This window comes from Leptonychotes weddellii, chromosome 4 (genome assembly GCF_054177405.1).
Source record: "Leptonychotes weddellii isolate Sample4059 chromosome 4, ASM5417740v2, whole genome shotgun sequence".
In the NCBI taxonomy this organism is placed as follows: domain Eukaryota; kingdom Metazoa; phylum Chordata; class Mammalia; order Carnivora; family Phocidae; genus Leptonychotes; species Leptonychotes weddellii.
Window position 1 is genome coordinate 20,134,871 of NC_138372.1, and position 21,062 is coordinate 20,155,932.

The window sequence follows — 21,062 nt, forward strand, 5'->3', positions numbered from 1 at the left end:
GCGGGCGCGTCCGAGGAGCCCGCAGCGGCTCGGGCTCAGAGCGCTCGGGGCCGGGAGAGCGGGCGGCCGCTGGGGTTGGAGGGGGCGCAGGCGGGGCGGGCGGCCAGGCGCGGAGGGCGGCGCGGGGCCGGCCGGGTGGCCGGGGCGCTGTAGCCCGTGGCGTCGGGGCCGCGGCCTCGGGCCCTCGCGCGTTGCTCGCACCGGGTCTCTGCGCCCAGGGCGCACGGCGGGGAGGGACGCGGCGCCCGCCGCCCGGCAGCCATGGAGCCGGCCCCCTCCGCCGACGCCGCGCTGCAGCCCCCGCTCCTCGCCAACACTTCGGACGCCTTCCCCAGCGCCTTCCCTAGCGAGGGCGCCAATGCGTCGGGGCCGCCGGCCGCCCGCAGCGCCTCGTCCCTCGCCCTGGCTATCGCCATCACCGCGCTCTACTCGGCCGTGTGCGCCGTGGGGCTGCTGGGCAACGTGCTCGTCATGTTCGGCATCGTCCGGTGAGTCCTCTGCGGCCTGTCCCCCCGCTCCCCACCCCGGGTGAGAGTGGGGACCTCGGACCAGGGACCCTGACCTCGGACCCCGGGCTCCCCGCGCCTCCGCACTTCCTGCAGGGGGAGCCTGGGGCCCAGCGAGGAGACCACTTTCATTGAGGGAAGAACGCTGGAGAGAGAGAGAGAGAGAGAGAGAGAGAGAGAGAGAGAGAGAGTGTGTGTGTGTGTGTGTGTGTGTGTGTGTGTGTGTGTGAGACTAAATGACATTTGATCGTTTGTTCGCATCCCCTTTCTTCTGCATGAGGCTATGTGGGATAGTTTGGCGACAGTTAGTGTGTCTGTTACAGTTTGTGAGTGGGTGGTTTTGTGTTGGTGACAGTACAAATGTATTGAGTGTTTGGACCTCTAAAAACTTCCTGGGAGTGGGCTTCTGGGGAGCCGGCTCTCTGTGCGGGTGGGGGGACGGGAGAGCGCTTGGGTGTCTGCACCATGCTGTGGGGACATTTCCCAAGTCCCATTTGATGACCATCTCTTGGGGGTCCTGTGTTGGTGTGTGCTTGTCCCACACTGTCAGTGGGTGAGTCTCTCTGTATGAGACTGTGACTGTATGACTGTGTTGTTTCTTGTCAAGTCCTTGAAACCCGCGGGGGAGGAGAGCTCCCGGAGTGGCTTTGGAGCCCTGTGTTTGTGCACCTGTGTGTGTGTTTGCTGAGGGAGAGCCCACGGCTTCTGGGTACAGCGGGCAAGGGCTGTGGGCCAGCCAGTCATCTGCTTCCCTCCTCGGTGGCCATCTGGTCTCAAGCTCTGGAAGTGATTCAGCGAAGTCTCAGCCCCTCACAAATGCCCCGTCTCACTCTCTCCTCTTCTCGAACAGGCTTTTCTTTCTGCTAGAGGCAGCACTGGTTTGTTTGGGCGGGAGTGGAGTTTGTGCTTTCATCCCAGGAAGCGGAATTCTCTTCTCGGTATCTATGTAGAGTGCTGGGACTTTCTCAGAGAATCTAAAACATCATCAGCTTGCCTGGAAGCAGCCTCCTGACCCAGTTCTACCAGCTCAGACATGGGCAAGAAGGATCGAAAGGAAACTCCTATCCATATAACGACAAAGATGCCCTTGTATTTACTGATACTTGGAAAAGGGTCATCCATGCTGGTTGACCGAGGGCACAGCCCCAAACCTCTCTGGGCTGTGGTGCCACCCAGCAGGGCAGAGGGCAGATTGTGAGCTCGGAAGTTGGACTCAGATATGAACTGTGGTCTTCCCCCAGTCACTGATGCCCATCACAGTGGGCACCCCAGTCCCCCTGTCCCACCATCTGCTACATCTGTCTCAGTTTCCCTGTCTGAAGAATAGAGACCCAGTCTCCTCAGGTGGGAGTCTGAATTCCAGAGTCTGGGATCTCTGCAGGACAGAGTGTCGTGCATTGGAGCATTGGATGGGTGTGTGGGTGTTGAGGGGGCTTTGGCATCTTTGCTCCCCCAGGAAGAGTGAAGGGCACAAGAATTTCCTGTGCTTTCAGTGACTCATTACCAGCTACAGTGGGAAAATTCCCCCAAGCACAGGCAGGATTGATCTTTGCTGTGTGTTTTGTCACTGATTCTCCCCACTTCGTCTTTGAAGGTAGTTCAGGCTTCAGAGTGGGGCCAACCTAAGTATGAATCCCAGCCCTGCCGTGAACTGGCTCTGTGACTTGGGTACATAACTGTCTCTTTGAGCCTCAGTTTCTTCATCTATAGAATGGGGTAATAATAGAACCTTCTTCAACAGGGTTTTTGTGAAGTGTCAGTGAACAAACATATAAAATGCAGCTGGCCTGGTGCCTGGACCCAGCAAATGGAAGCTGTCTGTGTGATGAAGAGGAGGAATTTTCCAGATCCCTTAGAATCTAGTGCCGTTTAAAGAAGGGAGGGTGAAAGAGGCATTTGTCCTAAGTGGGCCTGAGGATAGCTAAGATTCAGAGTTCCAGGTTCTGCCCACGTACACTCTCTGGGGAGCTGTAGGTGCTGAAGAGTGGGGAGAGCTGTGTCAGTGTGTTCAGTCCCATTCCCAGCCTCTTCTCCGGGGACTCTGGCTGTTGGGCTGATGAGCACAGCTCCCCCACTCCCAGTGAGCCAGGGGAAGGCCCCTCACTTCTGAGGATCCACTAGAGGAATGCTCTGGGCTCATCTTGCTGGAACTGCTCCCAACCAACCTTCCCCAAATCCCATTATCAAACACATCTTGCAAGCAACATAGCTGGCCCCCAGAGGTTCCCGTGTTGCTAAGACGTTTCCCGGGCCAATCATGTATGTGATAACTGTCTCTTTGGGTCTGAATGATTTAATCCTCACCTACAAGCCTGTGGGATGGGCATTAGAATCCTCAATATGATCACCTCCATTTTGCAGATATGGAATCTGTGGTTCAGAGAGAGGCAGGGTGACTTGTTCTCCAAAGGTCCCACAGCTAGCTCCAGACCTGGAACTAAAACCCTGGTCTTGTGACTTCAAGTCTAGAACTTTTTCCAGAGCTGCCTGGGGTAGGCGATAGTCAAAGAATTGCATGGGAGGAGGGGGCAGAATTCTGTCCTTCCTCATGTCCTAGGTCATCTGAGAACAATGGAGACAAAAGGATTGTGAACCTACACATTATTTGGCCCAAGTATTTTAGGCTGCTGTCCTGGGGGGAGGGGTAATGATGGGGCTGGCATTGAATTCTTCCCCACTGACACTGAGGCTAAGGATAGGGCAGCTGCCTAGTGCTCTGCTTCTGCTGGCAAAGTCCCAAGAGCAGTGGAAAGAGGGGAGCCCAGGATGGAGAGAAGCCCCTGATCTACCTGGTTTCCTGGCACCCCACGCAGGACTTGGTGGGTCAGTTGATTGGTTGAATGAATGAATGGTTGAAGGAATGAATTCTGCCTGTCAGTCCTGAGCTCGGACAGTTGGGGGCAGGGGCAGGTTTCCAAGGGAAGATCCAGAGAAACCCTTGGGGTGTGCAAGTGGGGTGGTATGTAGTGGCAGAGCTGGGGCTCTGAAGCCAGACGTATCTAGGTTTAAATCCTGAGTTCAAAGCCACTTTGTTGCCGTGTGTTTGGGGTAGCGACTTTACCTCTCTGAGGTTTATTTCTTCCCCTGTAAAGTGGGAATAGCAACAGTGTGTCCGGGCCTGTGGTGAGGATTAACAGTGTTGTAGCTGAGCCATTTACACACTTTGAGAAAAGGGATTGGCTGTCTGTGAAGGAATGAAAAGAATTAACTCATTCAAGAAAATTCTATGGATACACTGGGCTAGATGCTGAGATACAATGGTGAGGAAAAAAATACATTGTCTCTGCCCTCCTGGTGGGAGAACTGACAAACATCAGCTAGTCATTTAACAAACTTGTGTTTGTGCTGAGGGCGATGGAAGAGTAGGTGGGGGCTTTGGGAGCCCACAATGTGTGTGGGGTCTCACCTAGTCAGGGAGTTCAGAGAAGACCTCTGAGAAGCTGAAGGATGAGGGGTGGGTAGCTAACTAAGAGGCTGAGGGAAGAGCCTGACCTGGATGAGGGGCTGAGAAAAAAGAACCTCAGAATCCCACATCATGAAGCACCCTCCATTCCTGCCTCCCCCACACTCTGGCCCTCTCCCTCCTTCACGGACCCACTTGAGAAGCCCACTCATCCTTTTGGATGCCCAAGAGGGGCCTCTGGGAATTGTGCTTTTTAGCAAACAGTCTATGGTTCCCGAGGCTTCTGTGAAGTATGAGCAGGATTTTGGGGACATCTGGTCCCCAGGCAGAGCATCACCCCTTAGTCCCACAGTGTGAGTTCAGCCAGTGTGGTGACCCTGTGGGTCCTCAGAGCAGAAGCCCGACAGCCCCTCTTTCTGGGTGGGCAGTGCCCTGAGCAGGGTTGGCATCTCAGAGTTCCCATTGGTGGCCCACTGGGTAGGGCAGGGTGTGAAGGGCTTAGCAGACCCCCATCTCTGACAGGTGACCCTGCATATCTTCCCTCTGCATGGCCCAGGGCTTCCTCGTTTGCCTGTCCCAGAACCCAGCAGGAGAATGGAGTCGATGCTTTTCCACACGGCCTCCTGTCTGTTCCCTAGCCTGCCCTGTCTCCCTGCCTGCACCTCTCCCCGGTCCTGGTTTCAGCAGGCTCGTACCCTGCTGTGTCTCTGACCAGCCCTCCCTCCCCCACCCTGTCCCCTGCATGTAACCAGCCTCAGGCTGCCTCTTCATGACTATTTCAGGCCCCGCGCTTTTCTGCCCCTTGGTCTCTCCCTTGGCCCCTGTCTCTTCTGACTTCTCCTCAGATCAAGTGTGGCTCTGCTACCTCCTAAGATCTTTAGTGAGTTGGACTGCCACCCTGCACCTCAGTTTCTTCATTTATGAAGTGTGGATCATAGTACCTGACTCAGACACATCTTTGTCCTAAAGACGACAGGCCGACATTGGTAAAGCAGCATGTTTTCCCTCCCAACCCGAGTGCCTGCCGCACAGAGCCGGGAAGGGAGGTTGGGCCGGGGCGCCTGGGCTGGGGCGGGGTCATGACAGATGAATGAGGAGTTCTGGCTGTCCCCTTTCTCTACTACCGACGTGCCAGGGGTTGCTGGGACAGGTGCTCAGGGGTCAACTTTGCAGGATTGGGAGCTCTGAGTCCCCACCTTGTTTTTTTGGAGGCCCAGAATGAGCCCCTTGCCTTGTGTCTCCCTCCCCTCTCTTACCTGGGTTGGAGTCCGTGGACCCATGGCCCCCAGGCCAGGTGAGAGCCCAGTGAGGTCTTAATCTCAGCTCGACCATGTCCTAGCGGTGTGGCTTTGGGAAAACAGCTTGCCCTGCCTGAGCCTTGTTTCTACATCTGTAAAATTGGGGTGATCCGGGTAGATTTGGGAGAGGATCAGATGAGCTCATGTGTGTAGAGGCTGTGGCCCAGCACCAAGCACACAGTAGGCCCTCAGTGTGTGCCAGGTGCTGTGATTAACTGCTCCAGGCAGGCAGCTCGGCTCTGGGGCCTCACTGTTTACGTTTTCCATCTTTGCCCCTTGCCTGCTTCCTGAACTGTCTGCACATCTACTTACTCAACAAGCATTTGCTGATGCCGACCCCTGCCAGCCCATCCAGCCTCAGCTCCCATGGCCCAGACCCGCAGCTGAAGCTTCCACACGGCCCCTGGCTTCTCACACCGCCCGGTCCTCCAGCTTCCTGGAGCTGTGGGAGGCCAGGGCAAGCCCCTGACCCAGCCAGAGGAGGTCCTGCGTGTGCTGCCTCGCGAAGGGGCAGGAGCAGTTGGCTACTTGGAGAGGGGCGGAACATTCCTGGCAGAGGGAACAGCAAGAGCAAAGCGAGGTTCCCAGGGTCACGGAGAGCTGCGGAGGGCGGGGAATTTCACCCCGGGGCCGAGCTGAGTGAGTGCCAGGGGCCAGGGTGGCTAGGAAGGTGGACCCGCCCTCGCAAGTAGGTGTCCTCCTCGGCCTGGTATGGTTGTCAGGAGCGTCTGCTGTGCGCTGAGCTTTGGCTGGACTGCTCTGGCGGGGAGGGGGGCCGGGGACGGAGGAGAGACCCAGAGACCGGCCGACACGGTGGTGTCAGGGGCCAGAGGCTGCCCTGGGGCAGGAGTTGCAGGTCTGGGCAGTGGGAGCCGAGGCCGGACGGGCTCTCGGGGAGCTAAGGTGACTGTACCGGGAAATGAGGGAGCTTTGAGCCACAGGCCATGGGGAAGAGGACTCGGAGCGATCTGTGCAGAATGGTGTTCAAGAGGATGAATTGAGTGTGGGTGGGCATGGGGTGGAACAGAGGGGGAGCGCCTCAATGCGGGGAAACCCAAGAGGCTGGCTTAGGGCAATGGAAGAGAGCTGTGCCACTTTGGATGCGTCAGTGAAACCCTGGCCTCACTTGTTCCCTTTCTAAAATGGAGTGCTGGGGCACCTGGGTGGCTCAGTCGGTTAAGCGTCCGACTCTTCATGTTAGCTCAGGTCACGATCTCAGGGTCATGAGATCGAGCCCCATGTTGGGCTCCGTGCTGGGCATGGAGCCTGCTTAGGGTTCTCTCTGCCTCCCTCTCCCTCTGCCCCTCTCCCCTTCCTTCTCTAAAAACAAAGAAAACCCAATGTCCTTTTTAAAATAAATACATACATACATACAGTGGAGTGCTGTGCGACCTTCCAGAAGGCAGGAGGCTGGGCCACATGACCCGCCCCACCCCCGAGGCTGAGCAGGGAGAGCAAGCAGCCCCAACTGGTGTCCCCGTGGTACCTCCTGGCCTTGCCCACCGCCTGATGCTTTCCAGTTCTTGGGTTCATTCCCTGGGGAGTGTGTGTGACTCACAGATGCACTGGGGTGAGCCCAGAGTCACCAAGGGCACCAGGCAGCCTCTCCTGAGCTGCTGCTTCTCCATCCCTCACGACGGCCCCGCAATGGCGGCTGTGGACTCTTATGGATAGATGAGGGTGGGAAGGCTCAGAGGGAGCAGCCACCTCCCACGGTCCAAAAGGTGCAAACTCAGATCTTTCTGACTCCAAACCTACTCCGTGTCCACTCTGCCACTGTTGTCCACGAGACATGTGGAGCGAGAGCTAGTGACATCTAGTTAGAGGAAGGGGGGAGCGGGCAGATTGCAGTCTGCAGACCTCCGAGGCCTCTGCGTGGCTGACAGCAGTTGACAGCCCAGATGTCGGACCAGACTGACATGGGATCAGGGCCCAGCCGTGCCGTTTACTGAGAGAGCGCACCTCAGCCATTCACAACCTCTCTGAGCCTCAGTTTTCTCATCTGTGAAATGGGAGTAGCATTAGAGCTCCATAGGGTGGTTTTGAGAAGTTTATGAGGCATGATGTGAAGGACTTCAGCACAGAAGCAGGCATTTGGCAAGTTTTCAGTGAACATTTTTTTTTTTAAGATTTTATTTATTTATTTGACAGAGAGAGAATGAGAACAAGCAGGGGGAAGGGATAGAGGGAGAAGCAGACTTCCTGCCGAAGAGGGAGCCCAATGCAGGACTTGATGCCAGGACTGCGGGATCATGACCTGAGCTGAAGGCAGATGCTTAACCGACTGAGCCACCCAGGCGCCCCTCAGTAAACATTTTCCATCATGTTTGTTTCAAAGGCTTGTTTCTCATTCTTTCGATTAGCATTTATTTTTATTTTTTTAAAGATTTTATTTATTGATTTGAGAGAGCATGAGTTGGGGGCCGGTGGGGCGGTGGGGGAGCAGAAGGAGAGGGACAAGCAGACTCCCTGCTGAACAGGGAGCCCAACACCACACGGGGCTCGATTCTAGGATCCTGGGATCATGACCTGAGCTGAAGGCAGACACTTAACGACTGAGCCACCCAGGCGCCCCATCGATCAGTATTTATTGAGCCCCAGAGGAACTGGAATTATTGGGTAGATGTATAGGGAAGTTTTATCAGCTCAATATTAAAAATTTTCTTTTGCTGTAAAGGTAACACAGTTATTTCAGAAAATATGGAGAAGTTTAACTAGAGACATACATTACCCATAATCTCACTACAAAGAGAAAAAGCTTTGTCATTTTGGTGTATTTCCTTCTCATCTCTCTCTCTCTTTTTGCCTCTGTGTGTGTGTGTGTCTTAATCATATCAGGATCACAGTATTGGAATAGTGATCATGTTATATATAATACTTTGTAAGCTGCTTTTCACCTGACATTATATCATGAGTGTGTTGTCATGTTATCAAATATTCTTTTTTTTTTAAAGATTTTATTTATTTATTCATGAGAGACAGAGAGAGAGAGAGAGAGAAGCAGAGGGAGAGGCAGGCTCCCAAGGAGCAGGGAGCCCGATGCGGGACTCGATCCCAGGACCCTGGGATCATGACCTGAGCCGAAGGCAGACGCTTAACCATCTGAGCCACCCAGGCGCCCGTTATCAAACATTCTTTAAAAACATGATTTTTTGATGGCTGCATTGTATGAATGTGTTCTCTTGGGGGGGACTTATGTTATTTTCAATATTATGCCAATCTAAACAATTCATCTGTGGACATTCTTGAACACGTATATTTGTGTACACCTCTTATTATTTATACAAGGAAAATTTTTTTTTTTAAGATTTTTTTTTTTTTTTATTCATGAGAGACAGAGCGACAGAGAAAGGCAGAGGGAGAAGCAGGCTCCCTGCCGAGCAGGGAGCCCGATGCGGGACTCGATCCCAGGACCCTGAGATCATGACCTGAGCCGAAGGCAGACGCTTAACCATCTGAGCCACCCAGGCGCCCAATACAAGGAAATTTCTAACAGTCAAAGCTCTCCAGGGGCGCCTGGGTGGTACAGTTGGTTGGACATCTGACTCCTGGTTTCAGTTCAGGTCATGATCTCAGGGTTGTGAGGTCAGGCCCCGTGTTGGGCTCCGTGCTCAGCACGGAGTCTGCTTAAATTTCTCTCTCCCTCTCCTTTTGCCCTCCCCCCTACTCGTGCTCCCACACATGCTATCTCTTTGTCTCTCTAAAATAAATAAATAAATCTTTAGAAAACTCTCCAAATAGGTATGGGCTGCTGTGTAATGTAGGAGATGCATACCATCTCTGAAGGTATGCAAGAGGACACTGGAAAACCACTGGGTGGAGGCACAGCACTGGAGATTTGGGTGGAGAAAAGATAAACATGATTGTAGGCTCCCCTCCCCACCACTGAGATTCAGAGATGCTGTGATCTCAGATTCCCCTTTTCCCCTTCCTGGCAGATGATGCCTGTCTGGAGGCTATGCAAAGGGCAAGTCATGATTTCATTAACCTCCGAGTCCTGGGACCTCTAAATCCAATTGGCTACCCAGAACATCATAACATGCACAGGAAGAGGGATAATCGTGGGCTTGAGCAGAAAGCCTGGCTTAAATTAGCAATTTACCATCATGCAGGCTGCAGTGGCCCTATTACCAGCTGGGGGATGTGGGGTGGGGTGGGGTGTCTGGGTTGGGTTCTTTTGATTTATAGCTCCCAGAGCAGCTGCAGAAATCAACAGCTTTGTCTCTGGCCAGGGTGGGTGTGTACGGGAAGAATCTTGTCTTCTGTAGCTTTCTGAGTCTTGGTTAATTGAAAGAACTCAAACTTCAAAGTCCTGTGAGGTCAAAAAGCCCCATCCAGTGAACACAACACAGGGAGAGGCGGAAATGGCCTCACTCTTCTCCCCTGCCGAGGTGACCTTTTCACCAAGGCATAGGGCTGTGAATCGTGGATGAAGATTCTCTTTACTAAACACTCATTTTGGGCCAGGCAGTCTGCTTAGAGAGATATAGATATTACCCCATTTCATCCTCACAGACCCATATGAGGTGAGTTTGTTGCCCTCTTTTATGGGTGAGGAGCCTTGAGGCACAGAGAAGTCCTGTTACATGCTCCAAGTCCCGGAGTCAGATTGAAATCAGGTCACTCTGATCTCAGAGCCCACCCTCTTAGCCATTGCCCTGTCTTTTGCCACCTGTATGTCAAGTTCAGCCCCTCTGATTGAAAAATGAGGGAACCGAGGCATGGAGAGGTTCAGTGTCTCTTGACTTAGTGGCCAGGGCAGGACTGGAACTTGCCTTTCCTAACCCCTTGTCCCCCCTTGCCTCTCTTTCCACTCTTTGGATTACCTGGGCTAAGGGAGAGCCAAAGGGTAGCTAGAAATAGTCGTACCCAGGAGCATGGGGAGTGGGTTCCTCTACAGGGCAACCCGGCCTGGGGGCCACTGATGTCTCACGGGCCCAGAGAAGTCCAAGATTCCCGGGGCAGAGCCAGGGATTTGAACCCCGAACATTGCAGAGAGATGGGGGTTCAAACCCAGGTCGGCCTCTCGCTGGCCTCCAGCCTTGGACTCATCTCACCTGTAAAATGGGGATGATAGAAAATCACCTACCTCACAGGGTTGTGGCAAACATACATTCCACAGCCCCTCCTAATACCAGCCATGGTTCTGGGGGCTAGGCATGTAACAGTGATCAAGACACAGTCCCTGCCCTCATGAAGCCAACATTCTAGTGGGGGAAAAGATAGACAGTAAACGAGTAGATGTAAGGCCAAGGTTACAGTTGACCGTGAGAGAGAGTGCAGTTATATATGGTGACGTCGGGGACGAGGAGACAAGCAGAGGACTGCCTCTGAGAGGAAGTGTTTTAGGCAGAGGGAATGGTGAAGGTGAAGGTGAAGGTGAAGGGAGATGTATGGCCCTAGCTCAGGGCCTGGCCCGGAACAGGAAGTTGTTGGTGATAATGATGCTTTCTGGCTGGTTTCCCAGCACTCGGGAACCTGGGACAAGATTAAGCCAAGGGAGAAAAACTGCTTCTCCAGGCCAGCCCAGATGCCCCTGCAGGGCAGATGGAGATAAACTGTTTCCCTCGGTTACAAAAACTCATGCTCCTGAAGTGCTAGGAAGGGCCCCCCATCTAGTGATTTTCCGTTCCTCCTTGGGGAAGGGAAGTGGAGCCCAGCCTGTGGCCAGAGGGCTGTTCTCTGGGAGGGGCAGGTAGCCCTAAGACACTTCCTTCACCTGCTCAGGCCCTGTCATCCCAGCAAAGCATGGCATATTGACTCCACAGGACTTCACACCAAAAATAGCGCTGCTGACCTTTCTCGAGTGCTGACAGGGTGGTCAGCTCTGTGCCAAGGGCCTTCCACGTATTATCTCATTTAATTCTCCCGACGCTCTGAGGCTGGTAGCACATTTCTCTCCATTTGACAGATGAGGACACTGAGGCTCAGAGAAGCTAATTCACTTGCCCGGGGCCAGTCAGCCCATGAACCAAGGCTCCCTGACTCCCAGAGCCTGTATGTGCCAAGAGATTGTGAAGCAGTGGCTGAGAAAGTGGGATTCATGACACCCTCTGATTCCAACTGTGAAAAATGACTTTTTTTATAGCAGCCGGGATCAGGAGAGGCCGTGGAGCAGGGTAGACTGAGTTGTAAAGGTATTAAAATAATAAATTGTTAATAAATAAAACAAAAGTGAAACTCTTGTGTGTCAGGCAGAGGGATATGTGATAAGTAAGGCCCAGCATGGCCAAAGGCCTAGAGGGGAGAAACCTGGGTTTTTTGGACTATCTGACTTTGGATCCTCGTTCTGTCCATTCGGTACTCCTAGACAAACACCTCTGCCCTGTGGGTCAGTTTCCTTCTGTGAGCAAAATGGGAGTACATAGGCATCCACTTCCCACGGTGGGTGTGAGTCAAAGGAGAGAATGGATGTGAAGTGCTCTGCACGGGGCCGGCCTTGCCCATTGTCCTCAAGGAGTATCCCTTGGGGGCTGGGGACAGGTGAGGCAAACTGTATCGTCCCCATATTACCCACACTGTGGTCACTAAGAATGACAAACTTGCATGCAGTATTTTTACATGGAATTGTGGGACATTTACTTGGCGATGGTAAGGACTCCGAATTATCAAGAATCCATCAAATCCAACTATGGCAAAAATGAGCGTGTACTTTGGCAATATTATAAGGCTTCCTATAGGGGACCTTGCTTGGAAACTCTCAATCTCTACAACGCTTCCCTGGGGGCTGGGTCTTTGCCCCTTCTCTGGTGCGGAGAGTGTGTAGCTCCCTGGCATCCACTTTAGCCTAGAGCATGGCCTTTCAGGTCTGTATCAGACAGGGTCCTACCAGAAAAAAAGAACCAGAAGGATGTATTTCAAGGCATCGGCTTATGCAGTTGTGGGGTCTAGCGAGGCTGGTCGGCTGGAAACTCTCGGGCAACAGCGGATGCTGCAGTCAACTGACAGAATTTCTTCTTCCCCTCAGTTTTGCTCTTAAGGTTGAGCCTCATTACCAAGGATAACTTCCTTAAAGTCAACTGATGGCATATATTAACCACATCTACAAAATACCTTCACAGCAACAACTAGATTGATTGGTGTTTGATTAAATAACTGGATATTGGAGCCCAGCCAGGTTGACGCATAAAACTAATCATCACAGAATCAGACAGAGCCAGGCTTGAGTCCTGGTACTAGAGCTTATAGGCTGTGTGACCTTGGGCAAGTTTCTCTGCCTTTCTGAGCCTCAGTCCTCTCATCTGCCAAATGTGGTGATGATGCTTACTTACCACAGTCATTTGTTGTGAGGATGAAATGCAACGATGTAAATCAAGTGTCTTTGTCCCTGCCTCGCATAGAATGAGGGGAGCTACACACAAGTAGATGGTCATGAATCCGTGTTTTCTAGTTGTAACGTAATTGCTCATTCCAGTGTTTGCCTTCCCTTTCCAACTGGTCGCTCCTGGAGGGTGGGATCTGTGTCCCATTCATCTTCTATACTATTTCCTAGCTCCATCCCTGACCTGAAGGAAACATCACTATTTCCTAAATATCTAGTTGACACTTCGTTAATGAGGTTCTCTCTGTGGAGTACTTGGGATCTATGATAAAAATCCTCCAACCGCAAGACAAAGGGGAAGATGTGCGGGAACCTCAGGCCTCTCTTCTCTCTAGAGTAACGCTTTGCTTCTCGGCTTCGTAAATCCCTCCTCCGGGGAGCCTTCTCTAATGCCCCCGGGCCAAGAGACTCCCCCCTCCTCTGTGTTGCCACAGTGTCCTCTGTGTTCCCCATTCACACATAGTTTTTCAAGCACTTGGTTGCTCATCTCTCCCTCTCTCTTCAGAGGAGCAGGTGTGTGTGTGTGGGGTGGGGGTAGCCTTCGCTCACAGCTCGAGCCCCAGCCTTGGGTCTGACATTCAGACAGCAGGTCAGTAGGTGTTTGTAGGAGGGGCATGTCCTATTTCCAGAGACCGTGGGCTGACATGCTACACTTGAGGAACTCTGCTTTCTTGGGGCCTCTGTTGTGTCTGGCTGCCCCATTCCCTGGCCCAGCCACCCTTAAGCCAGAAGCAGAGCCAGGGTGATGGAGAAGAGCTTCTTGCTGGCTTCCATGCGCGGGTTGTGGTTCTTGAGCTGAACGGCACAGGTCTCTGCCCTGTTTATTGCTGAGCGTGACCTGGCCACCCTGGCCCCCACTCATGTTCAACTCAGGGCCCTTTATTTCCATGTTCCAGCCTTTAAACTTCTCCTGTGACATGCCTTGTTCTAATTAACCACTTTCCTTCCTCAGGCTGTGCCAAAACTGAGACAGCTAATTAATTTCTGGCGACTTGCCACTCCTGTTAAATGGTGGGCAGGGACAGCTTGCAGCCCTTGCTGCCCAGAGGGCTTGTTTTGCCAGTGGGAAGAGCAACCACCCTTTGTGTACAAATAGAGGGAGCCCCAGCCGGACCTTGGCTGGCTGGCGGGCAGATGCTTTGTTTAAGCTGTTTGTTCCCCACTGTGGGCAGAGCCTCTGTGATCACCGCTCTTGCAGTGCCTTGTCCTCCTCCTTTGTGAAACAAAGGGATTGAGCTCGATGCACAGGGAGAAGAAGACGGGGTAGAGGTTAGGTTCTGGAGTCCGAGGGACCCAAGGCCCAGCCCTGCCACTCCTAGCCGTGGGACTTTCGGTGACTTACTTCTGCCCTCTGAGCCTGGGATTCCTCACCTGTAGAATGAGGCGAAAGCTCACGTCCCGTGCAGACCCAGTGGGATACAGACACACTCGTGGTGCTCAGTTAGCCGCACAGCTAAGTGTAAGTGTAAGTATAAGTGTAACAGAGTAAGTGCTCGGTAAACACTCTCACCCACCACCTTTCCTTTCAGTGCTCACATTCTGTATTCCTGATGGAAGAGAAAGTCCTTTTGTTGGGAGAATTGGGGAGTGGAGCGATTTGAACAGACCTAGATCGCTTCTGTGTTTGAGGCCACGGCTGGCAAGATGCTTCGCCCCTCTGTATTCGTGTCTTAGGGCTGCCGTCCAAATAACCATGAACTGGGTGGCTTACAACAACAGAAATGTATCCTTCACAGTTCAGGAGGCCAGAAGTGTGAAATCAAGCATGGCAGGCTCCCTGCGAAGGCTCTCGGGAACACTCCTTCCTCGCCTCGCTTCTGGTGGGTGCCAGCAGACCCTAGTGTCCCTCGGGCTTGCAAATGCATCTCTCCAATTGTCGCCCCTGTCTTCCCATGGCCGTGTTCCCTCTGTGTGTGTCTCTGCATTTCCTCTTATAGGGACACCAGTCATCGTGGAGTTAGGGCCCACCCTGATCTAGTATGACCTCATCTTAATTATGTCGGCAAAGACCCTATTTCCAGAAAAGGTCACATCAGAGGTTCCAGGTCGATATGAATTTTGGGGGCACCTATTCAACCCAGTACACTCCCCAAGTCTCACTTCCCTCTTCTGTATAAGGACGATAATAATAGTAGCGATTTCGTAGGGTCCTTGGAGTTAATCTATATGAATGTGAGCTAATCTATGTGAACGCCACGGTAGAATTCAGTAGAGGACGTCAGGCCCGGGTAAGCACTGAGTCAGCATAGCTGCTGAGATAGAGATAGTGAAGATGATGACGGCGACGGGGACAGCTCTGTCCGTGGACCTACCCTACATTGGTTAATTGCTGGATGCAGGGACCTAGAATGTAGGCATCTACTAAGAGCCCAGGCCCTCATCAGGAATTCTGAAGCCTTGGACAGGAGCCTGCCCCGTTCCCTTTGGCCTCAACCGCCTTGAGCCCTCATCTGAGACTTTTAGTTCCTAGGAGGACAGCTTGGGGGCACCTGGGTGGCTCAGTCGCTAAGCATCTGCCTTCAGCTCGGGTCATGATCCCAGGGTCCTGGGATCGAGGGCCGCATTGGGCTCCCTGCTCGGCGGGAAGCCTGCTTCTCCCTCTCCCACTCCCCCTGCTTGTGTTCCCTCTCTCACTGTGTCTCTCTCTGTCAAATAAATAAATAAAATCTTTAAAAAATAAATAAATAAATAAATAAAATAAAATAAAATCTTAAAAAAAAAAACTATGTTCCAATGGGGGAATACTTGTATTTTAGAGATATATGCTGAAATATTTACAAATGAAATGAAGTCTGAGATCTGCTTCAAAAGTAATAAGGGCAATTACATCTGAACTTATTCTATGAAGCTAGTATTACTCTGATATCAAAACCAGACAGATTTTGGGGCGCCTGGGTGGCTCAGTTGTTAAGCATCTGCCTTCAGCTCGGGTCATGATCCCAGGGTCCTGCGATCGAGGGCCGCATTGGGCTCCCTGCTCGGCGGGGAGCCTGCTTCTCCCTCTCCCACTCCCCCTGCTTGTGTTCCCTCTGTCGCTGTGTCTCTGTCAGTAAATAAATAAATAAATAAATAAATAAATAAAAGAAGGACAGCTTGGTAGAGAAGAAAGAACTTGGCCTCTCAGGAGTCAGGGAACTGACACCTGGTGTCACCTCGTGCAGCTGTCCTTCCCTGACCGGGCCTCAGTTTCCCAATCTGTAAAGTGGGAGAGGATGTTGGAACTCAGTGTTACAGATCAGAGCTTCTTCCGGTGCTCAGGTTCCAGCACAGGGCTCTGGGTCCCACCGCAATGGTGGCAGGTTACCAAAGGCCAGCACAGGAGTCAGGATGGAGCCAGGGACTGCCAGGATGGCTGAAGCAGGTGTCATTCTGGGCCCTTTTTCCTCCTCTGGACAAGAGAAGCCACTCTGATATGAGCAGCGTGCTAGGGACATCATAGGCAGGAGTTTATTTTGTTCTCGCCACACCATCATGTGGTAGGATCTTTATACCCAGTTCACAGAGGAGCAGACTGAGGCTTGGGAGAAGTTAGAACTTGCCCAAGTTTGTACAGTTGGTTAGAGACAGGGCTGGGGCTTAAATCTGGGTGTATCTGGTGCCAAAGGCCATGCCTCTGTCTGGGCTGCACCTTTACTGTGCTAGTTTCCTAGGGCTGCCCTAACACATTAGTGTGAACTTAATGTCACAGAGATGTATTCTGTCACAGTTCTGGAGGCCAGAAGTCCACAGAGTGTCTGCAGGGCCATGCTCCCTCTGCAGTTGCGTGGGCAGAGGCCGTCCTTGACTCCTCCAGCTTCTGGCAGCTCCGCATAGCTGCGCCCCTCCAGTCTGTGCCTCTGTCTTCACCTGGTCGGCTCCTTGTCTCCTCCTCTGCCTGTGTGTCTTTTACAAGGACCCCTGTCCCTGGTGTTAGAGCCCACCCAGACAATCCAGGATGGTCTCATCTTAAAATCCTTAACTTAAACACGTCTGCAAAGACCCTTTTTCCAAGTAAAGTCAGTACATACAGGCACTAGGGGTTGGGATGTGGACTTGTCCTTCTCAGGGCCACCATCCAACCCACCACGGTTATTAAAGACTTGGTGGTGATGGTATCTGCCAAATCCCTGGCCCGCAGTGTAGATGTGCAGGGGGCAGGGAATTTCTGGAGCAGTTTAGAAGGAGAAGATGAACACAGTTGTGAGCTGAGGAGGCCAGCTTGGGGACTTGTGTGACAGGGGGGTGCAGTTTAATCTGGTATTTGCACTGGCAGTGAGCGGTGAGCTTGGAAACACTGAAGAGCGCATCTGGATGTGGGCAGATGGGGCCAGCCATGGGGCACAAACCTGGACACCTGTCCACAGGGGCCGGCCCTGCTGGCTGGGGCATATGTCCACATGAAAGGATTTGAGGTTCTAGCTCCCACAGAAGATGGCGTTGGCCTCTCTTATTTGCCTGGGGAGATGGGAGAAGGCCTAGCACTTTCTGTGTGCCTACCACATAGTTGACCTGCATCATCTTTGGCCCTCCATTAACCCAAGACGGTGGTATCCTCTGTCCTCAGATGATCACACTCAGGAGTGTGCCAGAACAACCCAAGATGAGGGCGCCGAGGAATGGCCACATGGTGCTGAGCAGGCAGCTAACCCAAGCAGCCATGATGGCTAAAGTGCACTGAACACTTCCTTATATTCACTCTGGTCTCAGCACAGCTGGATGAGGCATGCGTGGACTTTAACCCCTGCCATTTTCCAACATGTGGAAGGCAGAAGGGTTAGTTTTAGACTGTGATTCCGTGAACAGAACCAGGGAAAGTTGTGCCAGCTGAGAAAGAGGCAGCCCTTGGCTCGAAAAAAGAGAGAGAACTTCCTTACTCTGCATGTGGTCCCAATAACAGGGTGGATTGTGCCTACCGGTGGTGAGTTCCCCGTCTCTGGACATACTCAAGCAGAAAGTGCATAGCCATTTGTTTGGAGGGCCTTAGAGGGAATGCCCTCACTGTGAAGTTGCATTCTAGCTCTGAGATTCCAGGAATTTTTCCCCAGGAGATCAACAGATATCTGTGGGCACAAAGGTGTTTATCACAGTGTTATTTATAATAGCGAAAAAGTGGAAACAACCTACATATCTTTCAATAGGGGATTTGTTAAGTAATTTCATGCAGGAGCTTCAGTGTCCACAAGTGAGACTAGATCTGGCCTGCAGTCTGTTGTTGTGTGGTCTTTGAGCTATAAATAGTTTTTGTACTTTGAAAGGGTTGTAAAAGAGAAAACAAGAATGTGCAACAGAGATCCTCTGTGGCCTGAAAGCCTAAAATATTTACCCTCTGGCCCTTTACAGAAAAAGCCTGTTGACCTCTGGATTAGAATCACAGGCAGTCACCAAAAATTATATTAATTTGTATCTATGGACATAGAGAGATGGTCACAGCATAGTTTTGAGAGAAAGAAACAGGTTATACAACAGTATTAAAGTAAGATCCCGTTTATATAAAACAGGGTATGAGTGTTTGTATGTTATCTGTAACAGTGGTCTGGAATATTAATAGTGGTTTTAAATTTTCTTTATTAAATGATTCTATGTTGTTTGAACATTTCATAGTGAGCAGCTATTATTTTTGAGATCTCAAAAAGGGTTTGGAACCAAGTTAATTCGAAATACGCCAGCAATCCATGCTGTTTGGAACCAAATGAGTTTTGATTGACCCTGAAGCCATTTTGTTTGATTTGTCCCTGAGGTGCCACAAGATCAGTCTGACTGAGGGTTGGTGCTCTTACCTTGCTGCTGTTATTGGTTTTGTTTTCAGGTCTCTTGTCCCTTCTTTGATCCTCATGGGCTGTGGTGTCTGAGTGGAAAACGTGCCCCTCAGCTTAGTTAGAAACAAATGAGCTACTCTGGATAAATGATTTGACATTTCCTTCGGCCACGGCAGAACTGAGCTGCTTTGGATTCAGGGCGAGCAGGGTCAGGCTCAGGTGTCCTTCAGGGGACCTGTGTTGTTCTGAATTGAGGATGGAAGGGAGGAGGGGAGTGGGGAGGAAGAATTGTCCTAGTCTGAGCTCTTCAGTCTGTGGCTGGTTACTTTATTATTTTTTTTTTGTTTAAGATTTTATTTATTTATTTGAGAGAGAGAGAATGAGAGAGAGAGAACACATGAGAGGGGATAGGGTCAGAGGACGAAGCAGACTCCCTGCCAAGCAGGGAGCCCGATGCGGGACTCGATCCAGGGACTCCAGGATCATGACCTGAGCTGAAGGCAGTCGCCCAACCAACTGAGCCACCCAGGCGCCCTGTGGCTGGTTACTTTAAAGGCTCAGGCACCTGGACTCCTCTGTCCCACTGGGCGTCCTCCAGTAAACCGTGTCCCCTCTGACCTGGCCTTGGGCTGATCCTGGGATACAGCATGGAGGGGACACGGTTCCTCCCCGAAGCATGTCCCAGTCTTGTGTGGAAGACGCATGGGACACTTACTCATTTCCCAAATGTGTGTTGAACACGTTATTATTTGTGCCAGGGACTGCTGTAGGTTCTAGGTGCCTAGTGGGGAGCAAGACAAAGGCCAGGCCTTTGGGGAGCTTATATTTTAACTGTCAAAGAGAGTCTGTGAGGGGTGCACAGGGGAGAAGTTTGAAACGGAAGTCAAGGGGAAGGAGCTGGGGTTCTGGGGAAAAGCACTCTGTTTGAATCTCCACTCAGCCTCTTTCCGACTCCACAGCCTTGGGCACGTCCCTTTACTGCTCCTTGTTACTGGGGAATCATAAATTCTCTCTACCCTGGGAGGTGCTGGGAGGAATAAATGAAGGAGCATGTTGTCCCTGTGCTGGGCACGTCTTAGATATAAGGAGTACGTGAACTCATGCCTGGGAAAGACCTGGCACAGAGTTGTTGCCCATAAATACCGGTTGCCAACCCCTTGTGACCAGAGGTGTACGTTTTGTTCTGAATGCACCTCTTTTCCTCAGGCCTCGTCACGGTGCCTGTGACATTTTTCTCATGTTTGTAGGTCTGTCTCTCCCCAGCCCCACCTGGACTGTGAGCAGATTGTCTCCAACCCCCCCGGACTGTAGCAGGGTGGAGGAAGGTGTGAGGAACAGAAGAACGCTGTGGAGCCAGCGCCCGTCCAGACGTTTACCCCACTTGGTCTTGGCATCCAGACCGGGCCCCTCCGCACAGCCACGGTTTGCGAGCTAGTGCAGGTGACAGGGAGGCGTGGGCTCTGGAGACCAGATCTGAGTTGGTGTTGCCAGCCGTGTGAATTTGGGTGCGCCATCTACCTTAGCTCCTCTGTGGGATGAGGGCGGTGTTAGCACTCAGGCTTGCAGTGGGGATGAAATAAAATCGTGCATTCACTGTTTTTGGCACAGTGCCTGGCCCATGGAAGAAAAGATATTCAGAGAATATTGCTTACAGAACACAAACAACCCACCCAAAGCTGTCAGACCGGTCCCAGGCAGACCTTGCATGAAGGAGGGAACAGTTTAGCCTTCTGAGCACCTGCCACTCGGCCGCTCTAACCAAGGGGCCTGGCTTTGCTTGGGGAAGAAAATTCTTACCAGGGGCTTACTTGTCAGCTGAGGAGCACAGCTCTCCGGAGGCCCAGGAGCACGTGTGGACTTGACGTGCTTCAGACACAGAGCACACCCTGTCTCCGTTGGACTGAGGTGGGGATGATCTTCCCTGCCAGTGGGGCTTGTCCGACACAATGGGATGGGCGTAAAGCTGTGACATGAACATGGTCGGCCACTTGGTGCTTCTTCTGAAGGAAGCCTCCCTAAGGACTGAGACACGTGGCTGGGAGCACATTCCCTAGCAGCTGCATAATTCAAGATGACCTAATGGAGGATTTCGACTTAGGAAGAAAGCAAAGGATTTCCCAAGGCATCTCAGAGTCAATAGAGGTTCACCAGGCTTACTGTCCTCACCCTTAGGGTTGGATCCAATGGGAACCCTATGAGAAAAAAGCAGACCGATATCAGGGGAAAAAACCCAAAAGGGCTGCCTGTTCTTGTCTATATGCTGGCCAGTAAGCTCGATACTTTCACATGTGTTGCTCCTAAAAAGCCAATTACACTGAAATTGCCAACGAGGAAACAGATTCAGAGAGGTGAAGTGATTTACCCAAGATCACACAGTCCTGTATGTTGTGGAGCCAAGATCTGAAGGGCTCTAAAGGATTCCTGCACCACACTCTTCAACTTAGGGAACACACAGTGACGGCACGTTAGTCACGTCCTTTTTTTTTATTGTGGTAAAATACACATAACATAAAATTTACCATTTTCACCATTTTTAAGTACATGAAGCACATTCACACTGTTATGCAGCCATCACCATCACCCATCTCTAGAACTTTCTTCATCTTCCCCAACTGAAACTCTGTCCCCATGAAATAATAATTCCCCATTCTGTCTTCCCCCTGCTCCTGATAATCCCCATTCTACTTTCTGCCTCTGTGAATTGGACTACTCTAAGTACCTCATTATTGGTGGAATCATAGAGGTTTTTCGCCTTTTGTCACTGGCTTACTTCACGTGGTTCAGTGTCCTCAAGGCTCA

General features: G+C 51.8%; 1 protein-coding gene across 1 annotated transcript in view; it reads left to right on the forward strand.

Moving 5' to 3' along the window:
- Window positions 1-261: 261 nt before the first annotated feature.
- The window catches only part of OPRD1 (opioid receptor delta 1), a 38,965-nt gene continuing 18,164 nt past the window's right edge, over window positions 262-21,062 (forward strand). The window contains exon 1 of the mRNA XM_081817918.1: window positions 262-488. Within this exon, the coding sequence (XP_081674044.1) occupies window positions 262-488 (227 nt within the window). The remainder of the gene's footprint in view (window positions 489-21,062) is intronic.